Source organism: Poecilia latipinna, unplaced genomic scaffold (assembly GCF_001443285.1).
Source record: "Poecilia latipinna isolate Pla-1442-1.1 unplaced genomic scaffold, P_latipinna-1.0 Scaffold1729, whole genome shotgun sequence".
Lineage (NCBI taxonomy): Eukaryota > Metazoa > Chordata > Actinopteri > Cyprinodontiformes > Poeciliidae > Poecilia > Poecilia latipinna.
This window is the reverse complement of record NW_015114345.1, coordinates 84,919-98,905: the sequence shown is the minus strand read 5'-3', so window position 1 is coordinate 98,905 and position 13,987 is coordinate 84,919. Positions and strand designations below refer to the sequence as shown.

The 13,987-nt window shown below is 37.9% G+C and overlaps 1 protein-coding gene across 2 annotated transcripts; it reads right to left on the bottom strand.

Annotated features, from left to right (window-relative positions):
• Nucleotides 1-302: 302 nt before the first annotated feature.
• On the bottom strand, nt 303-13,325 carry lgi1b (leucine-rich, glioma inactivated 1b). 2 transcript variants are annotated; one of them, XM_015060607.1, is made up of 10 exons: nt 12,763-13,323; nt 11,887-11,958; nt 10,957-11,028; nt 9,692-9,763; nt 7,434-7,505; nt 5,694-5,863; nt 5,357-5,521; nt 4,111-4,331; nt 3,465-3,711; nt 303-2,566 (listed from the first exon to the last, which is right to left on the bottom strand). In XM_015060607.1, exons 1-10 carry the CDS (start codon nt 12,957-12,959, stop codon nt 2,217-2,219), a joined length of 1,638 nt encoding a protein of 545 aa, XP_014916093.1. In that variant the 5' UTR covers nt 12,960-13,323; the 3' UTR covers nt 303-2,216. The 2 variants fall into 2 exon arrangements, with proteins under 2 accessions (XP_014916093.1, XP_014916094.1); XM_015060608.1 differs by lacking the exon at nt 9,692-9,763 and having other exon boundaries at nt 12,763-13,325.
• Between the last annotated feature and the right edge of the window lie 662 nt (nt 13,326-13,987).

The following is a 13,987-nucleotide window of genomic DNA, read 5'->3' as shown; positions in this document are numbered from 1 at the left end:
TTAAGTAAACAGTAATCATCATAGTTGTTTTTGATGACAGGTTTAATCCATCTAATTGAAATCTGTATTTCTCAAGCCACATCTCATTAAAAACTCTGCAGGAGCTTGCAGTGGAAGATGTTTTGATTTCTAATCCCTACACACAGCACACCAAGCCAGTTTTATGGTAGTAATTACAGCCTAATTCTTTAGCTGCATCCACAACATACAGAAGAAATGATTGCTCTCAGAGCATTTATCAAAAACAAATACAACATTTAAAAGAATCGATGGAGAAGGGAAAGGGTGTGCACAATTTAAGATGTGACTGGGAAAAAATTAAGAACTTTAATTGAAACAAAACAAAATAATATATTGTCTTAATGACATCATTAAATACACAACATAATTCTGTTCAGCTTAGTTTTAAGTCATAAGCTGTCACAATCATATTTGAATTAATACTGTAGAAGCATTGTTAAAATTCTGCATGTATTAATATCATACAGATACATGTTGCAAAGGATTTATTTATTTATTTCTCAGCACAAGGAAAATATGATGGAAAAACAAAATTTCCCACACAAGACTTGATGTGAATCTTTTCCACAATATTTGATTAATGACAATGACAATCAAGCAAATAAACATCATTTCTGATTTAGAAATTTAGTACGACTTGATATAAATTACAATGAGCAAAAGGAGAAGGAAGCAATACACTAACACAATCTCTACTGTTATGCAGAACAACCTGATAATAAGGTGACCTTTTTCTATGCAACACCTAATTCTACTGGCTATCAAAAATAACACTGATTCTGGACCTCTCGACTTACAAAAGTATTATAAATTACACACACATTGTAAACACATAATGCTATATTTGGCAATTTGATGTCTGGGATGTTATTTGTTATTTCCTTTGAATGTCAGAGTAAGAGGAGAATGCGAAAGCACAGGTTAGCATGAGCATCACAGTGGTTAGCATGTAGCTGTAGACTAAAGACAACAATGGTTTTTGTTGCTGGTGGGAAAAAGGGCTAAGAGTTCAGTGAAAGAGAGAGGGCTCGGTTACACAGTGGGATGCTTCTGGTGCGTTATTCATTGGGGAACCAAAACCATGAGTTTATATTAGACATGCAGGAAATAGTTTTGTGTTTCTCAGTTTCTCACAAGTGGATGTGTCATCACAGTTTCTAAGTGTAAATGGGAGGATTAAGGAGTGCAAGTTGATCAACTGCCAAGGAACTGCCACAGAATGGGAATAAGTCATATTTTACCTTGAAATGCAAGGGTGTGTTATTAACTTATGGCATTATGTTAAAAAAAATCTGTCATAACACTGGAAACTACATAACTAAAGCTGTAGCAAAACTGTAAATAATATGTTTAATATTATTGGATTGTTCAAGATCTCCCTTTGGACTATTATGAGTAAGTCTGTACGGCTCTTGGTTCACAGTGTGGGTTTTAAATGGCTTTAATTCAAATCAGAGGAAGCCTTTAATATAAATATAGGCTCAGTATACATACTTCAGGTGACACAAAGAAAGCCGCATGACATTTTGACCCTAAAGAATATCTCAGCTCTCCTGATGAATATTTAATTTGTGCTATTGCATTCCATTATGACATAAAAACTAAACACCAAATACTTTCAAACTATCAAAATAGTACTTGAAGGATTATCATACTGCCAAATTAGAGTTCCACATTTAGAGGGCTACATCCATAAATAACCACCCAATCAGTTCAGAACAGATAAGAATGAGCAATTGTGTCTTACAAAGACACTTTAAACTGAAGTGTTTAATTTCATTTTGTTGCATGTCAGTAGCAAGCAGAAGCATTTATATTTCCCTGAACTGGCTTGATAAACTGGAGAGGAAAGCCAAAATTACAAAACCTTTCACAACACTTGTTGAAGAAAAAGAAAATCAACATTAGAACGAGGTTGTGATTTAGTAAAACGTAATTAAAATACAGCAGTGACTTAAAATGAATAAAAGTGGTAAATTTATGGTTTGTTTGTTTTTTTTAATTGAAAAAGGAAGTAATTCCCAATTAGGTAACAGTCTATTTCTTTCTTTTTTCTTTTTTCTTTTTATATGCTGCTTCTAGGACTTGGTAGGTATACCCTATGGCAGAACACGAATGTAAATTTGGACTTATGGTTCTACATCATCATAGAAAATTGAATTTGAGCAGGAAGATTTCCCAAAGAACTTATTATCCTAATCACTCAAATCAATCATTAGGTGCTCGTAAATCTGAGTTTTTCCCTTGAAGCTGGATGCGAGCAAGAACACCCGGTTGTCAACAGAGACCACAGAAAACCCCCGGGGTGCCTGAATACTGAGCTCCTGAGATGGGACAAACTGCCCCCTCTTAGCGTCCCATTGGTAGACCTGTGTCAGTGAATAATCGCTGCCCAGGATGGCATACTGCCACTTGCCCACGGAGACAGGCTGGAACACCATGGAGCCACGGGAAGGGAATGTCTGCACTTCTTTGAACATGGCACCGTCCCAGCGCATCACCCTGGAGTCCCCGATGTATCTTGTCAAGCATATGAACAGTTCACCTTTAAAAAGGACAAAGATCCGAGGGGCTGTTCAATTTAGACTTTAGGGAGTTTGACGCGGATGGGGAACAGAAAAGCACACACAAACAGTTTACGTAATTCCAAATCCCAAATAATTCACTGCTTGTGGCAACAGCAGTTCAGCAAAGAACCACAAATAGTTTAGCTGCCTCACAGGCAAGGGCAAAATGAAAGTAATGTTTCATCGAAGTGATGTATGAGCTGTTTTTATTGGGATGGCATAAAACCACCTTGAAAATAAAAACCTTTCCTCTGCTGTAAGATGAGGAACAAAGGTATAAATTACATCATACATGTAGTGCTATAAAAAACATGGATTCCTTGTGTTTTAGCTTTTCCTTTCAGATCACCAAAGACATTTTAATAAGGGATATATGAGTAAATACAAGCAGAAGTTTTCAAATGATGATTTCTAAAGGGAATAAAGCTATCTACAACAACCTAGCCATTTGTAAAATAAAATAAAAAATAGAAAAAAATATATATAACCCTAATGACCGGTTATATCTTACTGTTGTTTTCTGGAGTCCCAAATCTTTAAATATCTCTCTTTGTCAGACAAGAGTTATTTAATGAAATTCTTGATTCTGCAAATCATGATCAGGTGATTATGACTAAAACTGAATAAAAAGCTAATGATAATTTCAATTTATTTGTGATTTAACAAGGAGGCAGTTATATTTTTACACTGACCAAGATGGTTTGGATGGCCTTTTTTTTAAAATCAGAAGTTTCTCTTTATGTACTCAACTTATCTTTGTAGTTTTTTAATTGAATTTTTTAATACTTCAATATTCCTATAAATGTATGTCTGCACATAAAACAAACTGGATAAGAAGGAAAAAAATGCTTGAGATATAGAAGCTTTAGTTCTCACCTTTTACCCGAAAGTGTTTGATGGAGAACACATCCTCCATGTCTGGTATATCTGTCCTGCGGTCAAACTTCTTCTGACTCCTGTTCCACTGGTACACAACCGGCCTCTGGGAGCTGCTGGACAAAATCAAGTGGGGCTTGTTGGAGATTTCCAGGTATTCAACATCAGTGTCCCTGTACCAGGGGTGGAGTGACTGGTGGGAATAGAAACCAATGCCATTCCATTTGTACACAGTTGTAGACCCAGCCTGCAAAAAAAAAACAAGAGAGAATTAAAGTAGTTAAACAATTTATAATTTGAGTGTGAAAATATACATTTTGGAGACTTCAAATGGAAATATGAGGTAGTGCTTGTGGGTGTTCCTGAGTGTCCCTGAGCATATGTGTGAACATATGCAAACATTTGGCAATGCAAGAATAATCAGCAGGAGCAGACACAAGCCAACACATTGCAGACAAGAACACCAGGGGAGGAGCTGGCAGACGCACTGGCATTATTCATTCACAGTGCTGAACAACACCTGTACGATGGCTGTGAATCAAATCTAATATCTCTGATGATTTGCCATTAAATAAACAAAAAAAAATTGTGTAGTGGTAAGCAAAAAGCAGCAAAACGAAAAAAGAAAAAAAATATCCATCCCAACCTTGGAGCTGTCAGCGATGACAAAGAAAGATTCTCCATCAATCACAAATGTCTCGATGTCATTTGGTTTGCGAATCCTCAGGATGTCGATGTCCTGGATCTTGATGAACTTGTTGGCAGAGGAGTCACGTTTGTAAATGTGGGAGCCTCCAAACAGCTGGGCCACGATGACGAAAAGCTGGTTGTCAATAACCATTGGCTTGCAGACAACAGTGGAAGTGCCTCAATAAAAGGAAACACATGCTACACAATTAACATTAGTTAGATTGTTTGCATCCGTGCATCTTCAGAGGGAGAAATTCAGTTATTCCGCTCAGGGCAATGACTGACTGTTGAAGAAAGACCTTGCTTTGAAATGAAACTTGCAAATTGGGGTAACTGAGAACAATATTTTTGTGAGACTGAAGAACTAAGATGAACAAATCTAAACTCATTAAAGCTCCTCTAAACAAAGCTGAGCTAAGCTAAGCAATGAAGGTAAATTAAACTAAACTGCTGTATTTAGAATAGAAAAACTGAGAGCATTCAATCTATGACAAGCTACAGCAAACTAAAGTACTGATGTTTTGAGAATAAAATGTTTTTAATGAAATCGCTCACCAGCTAGCCACCCCAGGGGTTGCCATCGTTTTACTTCTGTTTAGCTGTCTTTTGTTCCGTTTTCTCATATAAATTATATTTTATTACGATCGCATCCAAAAAGAGCTTCTCTAACCCACTTACTTTAACAGTTTTGTTGTCTGAAAAGCAGTCCAAAAACACTGTGACTGGGCAGTTTTAAGGTGATAGGCTGGAATTTCTCTTTAATAAAATCCTGATTTTGTCCAAGAAACATCACATGTCAAAGTATTTAATAATCAAATTTAAAATGTATATCTGTTTAGTTTGATCTGCTTACCTATACAGAAGTCAAAGATAATATTTTGAAGGGCTGCATTAAATTTCTGTGAAACTCATTTTAATCTGTAAATATAGATGGTTTATGCATAAAATCTTATTCATTTTCCACCTTTAATAGGTTGACATTATCCTAAGTTCCTTTGTCAACAATAATGACATTTTAAAAAGTAACCTGAACTTATATTATAATAAGTAGTACCCTCTAAACCGGATTCTGAACTGACTAGGCTGCTAACAGCAATGAGACAATACAGTCACTTTACAGTTTCTAAACCTCTGTCTTGGCGTGACTCTTGTCCATATAAAACTTTCAAAGTTTGCATTGTTTAATTGCTTTTCACACTCACTCTGAATTGTGTCATACGTTCTAAAGGTCATCTCCACATGATCCCATTCCAGGAAGTTGCATGTGCCAGCAAACGGCTGAGCAAAGACGACGTACTGCTCGTTACCAAAGGTGAAGGTTTCCACTGAAATCGATTCAAACCTCAGCAGCTGATAGGAAGCAAACTCTGAAAGGCATGACACAGCAGTTCAACTTTGTCCTTGATCTCAGATCGATACATTCATACTTCATACCATTAACACACAGACGCTGACAGACGTCTTGATTTGGACGGTTAAGAAAGAGGAGGGTTGCCCTGTAGAGCTGCTGTTTGTGTGACGGGCGTTAGGAGGTGATACCTGTGGTGATGCAGTCAAATGAATGTGGCAGCAGGTCATTGATCTTCTTCCCCTGGTGGATGGGTGGCCCGCTGCAGTAGATCTGGTCCAGAGTGGCATTGGTGTGATGTATCCACTCCACTAGCCACTTGAGCTTGCAGTCACAAATCAGATTGTTCCCTCTCAGATCCCTGCATGCAAAAGTGGATATCATCCAGGGATATTATTGCTAATATGAGACTTTAAAACATTTATTATCAGTGCTGTTTAGCCCCTGTTTGTGTCCGTTCATTCTTTACTGCTGAGCCCGGTACAGCTGTAATAAACTGAATGACATCCCTCTCTGCTTTCTTGGGTTTTATGCTGGGTTGGAGCCAGCTAGTGTCCCATCCCCTGAGTGCTCTCTCTTCTCCTCACACACTCCGTCTGAACAGCCATTAACCTTGGCTGCTCAAACTGAGTCCATGCATACTAACATCACTCTAGTTGATTTTGACAGTGCAACCAAAACAAGATCCAAGGTTGTTGTTGTTTTTTTTTTCTGACTTGATAGCAGCTTGCTGAAACAGTTTGGCATTCTAACCCATTATTTTCTCTTCCGTCCTCTAGACTTCTGAGATTTTATTTTTCCCTTTAACAGTAGAAAAGCCTGTTTTTATAACAGCTTTATCCATCAGCTTCTCCTTTTCCACCAGTTTGACCTCAAGAGAAACAAAGAGGGAGACGGATTTCACTGACTTATTACAATAGGTGAGACATGAGTCAAATTATTTTCTTCTTTACTCCTTTGGGCCACACATATTTATTCTTCTACTTGCCCTGATTTTCAAAGCACACGCAAAATGAAACTCTGTCACCCAGTTTATAGCCTTCAATTTTTTTTAACCATGCAGAGTCAAGGAAGGGCTGGTGCTTCTCTCCAACAGGCATTTAGGGAGGCAGTTGACGGGTCACCAGAGCAACATAGACGCATACAGCGTAGACTATTCCAAAAATACAAGTCAGGGCAATACCTAAAATAGTTTAGAGTGCCCAATTAAGCTAACATGCAGGTTTTTGAGGTGTACAAAAAATCCAGAGTTTGGTGCTTAAATACTCCTGTGAGACCTCATGCATGCAAAGGAAAAATTATGCAAAATCTATGCAAGAAGAGCTTTGCTCAGGTTTGAACCCTGGACCTTCCCAGGTGCACAAAGGAACGTTATAGGAGATCCTTCCAACCATCACTTCTGCCATTTATAGCATTTTTGCTGTTATTTGCACAGTCTTTAGTTTTCATATTATAAATAAAAATGTATGTTTAAGTTATAGTCTTCTCCTTGATGTACTATATGTTACTCTAAGTGTTGTTTGTTTGTTGCTTACTATTATTATTATTATTATTATTATTATTATTATTATTATTATTATTATTATTATTATTATTATTATTATTATTATTATTATTTCTGTGTGTCTCAATGCTGCTGTTACACCTGAAAATCCCACTGTGGGATTTTGATTTTTGCTACAAGGCAAAAGGATTAAAAGTCCTGCCATGTTGCAATCAGAAGAAATATGTGTCACGTTTTTTTGTTAGATAAATGTAAAAATCAATAAAATTATAATCATGTCTGTGTTACAATACACCAATACAGCCTGTATTTATGATGACGCAGAGTGAATACATTATGCATGTGTTATATGCTTGTTTATGAGGTTCATAAAACTCTACTAAAAAAGTAATAATAAATGAAGAATAAAATAAAGAAATGTACTCACACTTTAGTCAAAGCGTCCATGCCCCGAAAGACATCTTTGGGCAGCGTCTCCAGGTTGTTGTAAGCCAGACTCCTAATTAACAAAAAGACACAGAGACATTTATGTCTACAGACACTAGACAAATACATGTTTCATTATGTAAAAGCACTTTGAAATGCCTTGCTGCTGAAATGTGCTATACAAATAAAATTTGATTGATTGATTGATTGATTTCAGTATGTGTTTTTTATTACTTGTAAGCAACAGAGTAAAGCTACAAGTGTTATCTTTGGATTTCTCCACAGATAACGCTGTAATGGAGTTTTGAATCTTATATGCCAAAATAATATACAGTTACAGTAGTAACTTACAGAGCATCCGGACAGAGGTCAGAGACATATAAATAGACCATGTTCTGCACATTATCATATAAGTATTTTAATTAATCTAGAGCAAACCCTGCTCATCTGCAGTCCAGACATGGGACCCAACAAGAGTCAAAGATATCACAACCCAAACTGTTTGCCATCTATGCAGAACCTCTCAGCTGAGACCTGAGCTGAACTCCAAATCAGCAAAACAGAAAACAGAAAGAGATGAAAGCTGCATTATTCATGCGAGAGTTAGTCGTTCACACAAGAGAGACCATTTTACTTTGTGTTTTGTATTTGAACAAGAATGCACTTTCAAAACGGATGGTTTTAAAGCAGAGTGGTCGGATTCCAATACTGGGCCCTTCAATAATGTATAGTGTGTGGGATGAAGTTTAAATTCCCACACATGATGCAGAATTTATTCATGGCTATATTAAAAAAAAAACAAACAAAAAAATAACAAAATCCTTAAACAGTTGTGATAAAAATGAGATACGCTCAAGTTTCTCTATAAATGAGGACATGATAAAACCCCAAATCCTGTTAAATTTGACTAATCTAGCCAGTCCTAAACTAGAATAATACAATCTTTAACAACACACATGATTTTGTAAAGTGTGCTAATATTAACTTAAAAACATATATGTGATAAACTAAGAACACTTACATTATCTTTGTATGACCAAATGAAGAAAGTATTGTGGCTTGATAATACTGATGAAATGCGTTTTTTTTTTTTAAACTGAGGATTCATAATGTCAGTTATTGGTCAAAATTATGTGAGGAAGAGTAGCATGGCAACCTATGCTATGTGAGGGTGGTGTGATGTTAAAGCATGCTTCTTCTCATTTAAATGAAATTTAATTACAGTGAACATCTGTCTCCTTATTAAAAACTGAAGTGTAAAACTTGCAGACTGAAGAGAGTTTTATTTTTTGTACTTGAAAGCATTAATGTTTTAAACATAAAAACTTTTTAAATGCTAATAATTAAACTGTTTTTCAAATGTCATAGACATTAATGACTGTAACCCATACATATTTCATGCCTCTTTATCTTAAATGATCTGAAATTAACTTTTAGGAGAGGCAATCAATAGCCACCTATACATCTAACCTAATAAATAAGACTGCTGTGTCTGCATTTTTGACTGTTGCTGCATAATCTCCAAATGTAAACAGAGCAATCTGGCAGAGAGTCAGGGACAGATTGTAGGTCATATGGTTAGGGTTCGGGTAACAGTCCAGTTATATTTAGTTTTGACCTGCAGGTCACTGCAGGTCGCAACTTGCCTTCTCAGTCTGTGTAGCCTGAAAGAATAAAAGGCACATAGCTAATCCTTTTATCTTACTTAATCCTTTCTGATTGCTGGTAGAAACGATGTTGTCATCTGTGGTTAGGATACATAAACATATAAAAGCATCAAAAACAAACTTTAAGACGACAAATGCAGTGTAATTATAAGTTTTAGAGCTAAATCATAGAAATGAAAACATCCGACTCTGGCCTTGTGCTACCTGATACTGCTGACATGCTCAGGCAGTCACCTTGTGAGCCAACCACAGACAGCAGCAGTTCTTCCTACCTTTGCATTGGAGATACTGACAAACTGATGCAGTGGCAGAAAATAGAAATTGATGCTCTGTGTATTTCTGAATATGTGAAATTTATCCCAGTACTACTTCTCTTATAAAACTGTTTTTGAGCAGTTCATTGAACAGAGAATCAATGGAAACTGGCAGTAAAGACAACTCATTTCTGGGAAAAAGAAAATGAATCAAAACAGCTGGTGAGGAGGGAGAAAAATATAGCAATATGAACAGAAGTTAAAAGAAAAGTTTGGGATTGTGGAAAAAACATGGTGAAAACACCAAGATATAGATGCTGTAGTAGTAAAATACTTACAAATGTAGCAGTGTCTTGAGACCGCGGAAAGCAAATGGAGAAATTGATGCAATTCTGTTGTTTTCAATGAATCTGTGAAAAACAGGCAGGATTTAAGGAGACCAATCAGGACCTTCTGCTACATGTTTGCTTTTTTTGCCCACATCTCCTATGCCAACATTTCAGCTATGGTTTTCTTTGTGCCACACTTCCATGAAGGCCAGATTTGGATGGCATATTGCATTTTCTGCCAATAGATTTCCCACCTGAACAATGGATTTCTGTAGCTCCTCCAGAAATGCCATCTGCCTCACGGCTGCTTCTCGGACTAATTGTCTCCTTGCAGGAGATGATGAACTAAACAGCGCTCTGAGAGCTTCAAAAGTTTAAATACTGCTTTATAGTCCAACGCTTTTTTTAAAATTCTGATCTGTTTGATGTGTTTCTTGGTCTTCATGATGATTTTTGTGTCATGAGGTGGCGGTTTGTGAAGGTGAGAATGAACGCAGGAGTCCAGGTTATAAAGAAAGTGATGATGATTTTAATCATGAAAGTGGCTCAAACAGTCCAGATCAGGCAACACGGCAGAGACAAAAAGCACACAGCTAAATACCAGCAGCAACTGACACAAAGACTGAACATGAAGCAAAGTAGTCTCACGACTATATGGTTCAACTGAGAACTGCTGACAACAACCTACATACAGCTAGGATCTAACAACAGGTGGACTTAAATACACTGGGAGGAGTGATCAGGGAACGAGACACACCTGGGAAACAATTAACAGGGAGGACAGGACAGCACAGAGACTCACAGGGAACAGGATCACAACAAACACCGAAAACCCCCCCAAATAAACACAGAAAACTCAAATCCTAACATTTTGTTCATTAATGTTCTCTAAATAATCCCTGTGGCCCTCACAGAACAGCGTTCCTACTTTAATTACTTAGTAAAAAAGCACTGGATTTTATTTCAGGTGTCAGAGTAAAGTGGGTAGCAGTATTAAATAAAAGTGTGTTGCCACACAATATGCAAGCCACACTTTTCAGATTTTTTTAAGCTAAAGTGTAAACATTATGTATCCCTCCATTTCACAATTATGCACTACTTTGCCTACCACTTAAAATCTCATTAAAATGCACAGAAACCTCAAGGCAAATTATTTTAAAAGTTAAGGGATGTGAATAATTTTGTAAGATGTTGTACAAAAGAAGTACAACATTTTATTAATAGTGGTAGACGGCTAAGTTTCAACCTCACAAGAAAGAATGAAAAATACTTACAGGTATTCAAGATGTGCCAAACCCATAAAAGCATCTTCATCAATCAGGTCAAGGGAATTTGCAGTGAAGAGTCTGGGAAGGAAAACAGCAGCGATGATGCAACTCCATCCATCCATTTTGTCACAACAAAAACAAAACAATTATTCTTTTTTGCTGATGCTACACAAATAAAATTACCTTTTACTTTCTAAGTGTCTCCTTCAAAACTCATTTGACTGAATTCTTTTTCAATTGGCTACAAATGTAACTCCACAAAAGGTTACTTATATCCTGTTAAAGGTTAATCATACTGACAGGAACATTAAAACTCGAGGCAGCAAACCACATAACTATAAGGAAATATTATTACCATTACCAGTGAAGACTAATTCCCGTTACTCATTTTTAATTCACTCTCTTTTGCTTTTGATTTCCCACACGCTCATTCAGACCACTTCAGTCTCATCTGAGAGCATGAGGGAACTGATGCCAAGAAGGATGCATTGCAGAGACAATGGCTGGTGCCAGTGTACTATTATCCTCTGCATGAAGCGTGATTAGAGCACAATTAAAGCCGACATAAGCGCTAATTTGTTAAAAGAGATTGCTTAATAAACTCTCTGTTTGCCATTATGCCTTGCGCAATATTGTGCAGCAGTTATTTAACATTCTATGCTCTTTATAAAGAAAAATACCCCACCCACAGCATAACGCTCGATCTATTGTTTTGTACCATTTCCCTGCTTTTTGATGCTGTAACCATGAGGTCTACAGTATAATCCTGACACCATTAAATATGCATGTCAGCCCCCCTATACAAGTCCTCTTGGGGAAGAACATGGCTACTATGGATGGATGGACGGATGGATGGACGGACGGATGGATGGACGGATGCATGGATGAATGGATGCATGGATGGACGGATGCATGGATGGACGGATGGATACTCACAGGAGTTGCAGATTAGGTGTGTGAACAAAACTTGCTCCTGAGATCTCATTGAATCCAGATTTTACAAAAGACCTAAAATTAAAAATGAGGACTTGTTAGATTACAATATATGTAACAACTAAGAGCTGTTAAATAAGATCTGCCATAAGATTTCTACAACTCAGAGCTGGCGAATGCTGATTACACAGAGTTGTGTAAACAGCATTTGTTTTGGGGGCCACATCCTGTTAAACTCGTCAACCGGCCAGCCGTAACTAAAGTCTCTTCTCCTCCAAAAACAAATCTCACTCTTGCTGGTTAATATCTGGTTTGGTTCTAACCAAGTTGGCTGTGTCCTTTGGCAGTGGGTTCCTCACTATGTGGGTGTGAATATGGGCAGGCCCATTACGGTCTCACCAAGGATTGAAAGTGGTTGTTAATATGTTATTCCAGAGAAAGAACATCTTATTCAGCCAGTCAGTCGTCACATAATATACTATAAATTCTACTGTGTACCAAAGGGTGTTATATGCCAGGCTATGTTTAGCCCACTGTTGTCACTTCTGCCAATACTGTGATGCCAATGTAGTTTGATCCATTTGAACATCCACTATAAAATGGAAATAGATGCATCAAAGGTCTTGTATCAATGACAGTGGTTAGTAAGGATCACAATTTTTAAAATATCTGTTTTCCAAGTTTGATATTAGAATATGCTCAACTTGGGTGTGAAGTCATGTTGTGTTGGTGAAGTAATTTACATATCAAACGCATCATTAGCTCGCTTATGCCACGGGCCGGGACTGTAAGCTCACAAATCAATATCAATATTATGCAGTTTTGCACAGTCTGTGAGAGTCATAAAGTGCTTCCAGGCTCAGTTGGAGCAGGACTTACAGTGAAACGACGTCGGACGGGAAAGTGTGAGGCACGCTTCGGACGTTCTCACACAGGGCATTGTCTTTAGTGCAGGTGCATCCAACGGGGCACCTGGGCTGCCTGGACCTGCGTCCGTCAGTCAGCACCAAGCAGACAGCGGCGACCCACATCAGGACCGTCCATCCTCCCCTCCATCCTCTGCCCGGGCGTCCCATCACTGTGCTCCTGTCCTGGACCAGTCCTGTCGCTCCTGCGCCTTTAACTTCCACGCGAAAACAAAAATCTGTAAACGGCCAATAAGGTTGTCTCGATGTTCCTGCTAAGTATGTATTTTATTTTATTTTTTGTCATACAAGCCGGAGCTTTGATGCAGCCTTGTGTCTCATCCAGATAAGCGGATTTGTTCTAAACAGCGACTAAGAAAAATATCTATCTACGTTTCTTCTCTGCTTGATGCCTTCAAATAAGTACTTTTAAATGATGTTCGGAGGGAAAAGCCCATTAGAGAGCCAGAAAGGAAGAAAGAGAGAGAGAGAGTGAGGAGGAGGGGTTAGAAGCCCCCAAGGTGCGCGTTTTTATCACCGCTGCCAGCTATTATTTATGCGCGCCACAGAGCCGTGCGTGGCTAATGGGAAGCGGCTATTCATGAGGCTCTGAGCAAATGCACCTGCCCCACACTCATTCAAATGCCGCCCCCTTTCCCCTCGCTTCAGCAGAACAATGACATGAAGGATGTAAAAAACAACAAAAAAAGAAAGAAAAAAAAGCAATGATTTTAGTTCATTTATTTTAGACAGCGCATATAAGTTGCATAAAACATGGAAAACGCATAAAAATCTTTCTGTTTCCTGCAGGCAACAAGCGATGTTTTATCGCTTCTGTCATCCTGTCTGCCCCCTTTGAGCCCACATGAGGTCCTTTGTTGATTTCAGCGGAAAAGTGGTGAAACACTGGATGTCTGTTCCCAGACTGTGCTGAACCTTCCCCCCCCCCCCCCAAAATCTATCTTAATTCTGAATTATACGCAAAAATTCTAAATGAATAATACATTCCTTATTTTCTGTCCACAGTACAAAGGGTCGACCTTTGTTCCTCTTTGGAGATGAACGTTGTGAATCTCAAAACAGCCAGATTTCCAGTGCAGCTGAGGCATAATTTCCAAGATAAAAGTAATTTTGCTTTGATGTCCTCTGGCTGCATTCCCCAGTGGTCCTCTTATTTCTCACTCTGTTCCCTTATTTTC

What these genes read in the sequence shown, in the direction of transcription:
- lgi1b (XM_015060607.1), bottom strand. Translation starts at nt 12,959, where the DNA reads ATGGGACGCCCGGGCAGAGGATGGAGGGGAGGATGGACGGTCCTGATG. An exon ending in AACGTATGACACAATTCAGA is followed by an intron (nt 4,332 to 5,356) that starts GTGAGTGTGAAA and finishes CCTTTTATTGAG; the next exon opens with GCACTTCCACTGTTGTCTGC. An exon ending in TCATCGCTGACAGCTCCAAG is followed by an intron (nt 3,712 to 4,110) that starts GTTGGGATGGAT and finishes TTTTTTTTGCAG; the next exon opens with GCTGGGTCTACAACTGTGTA.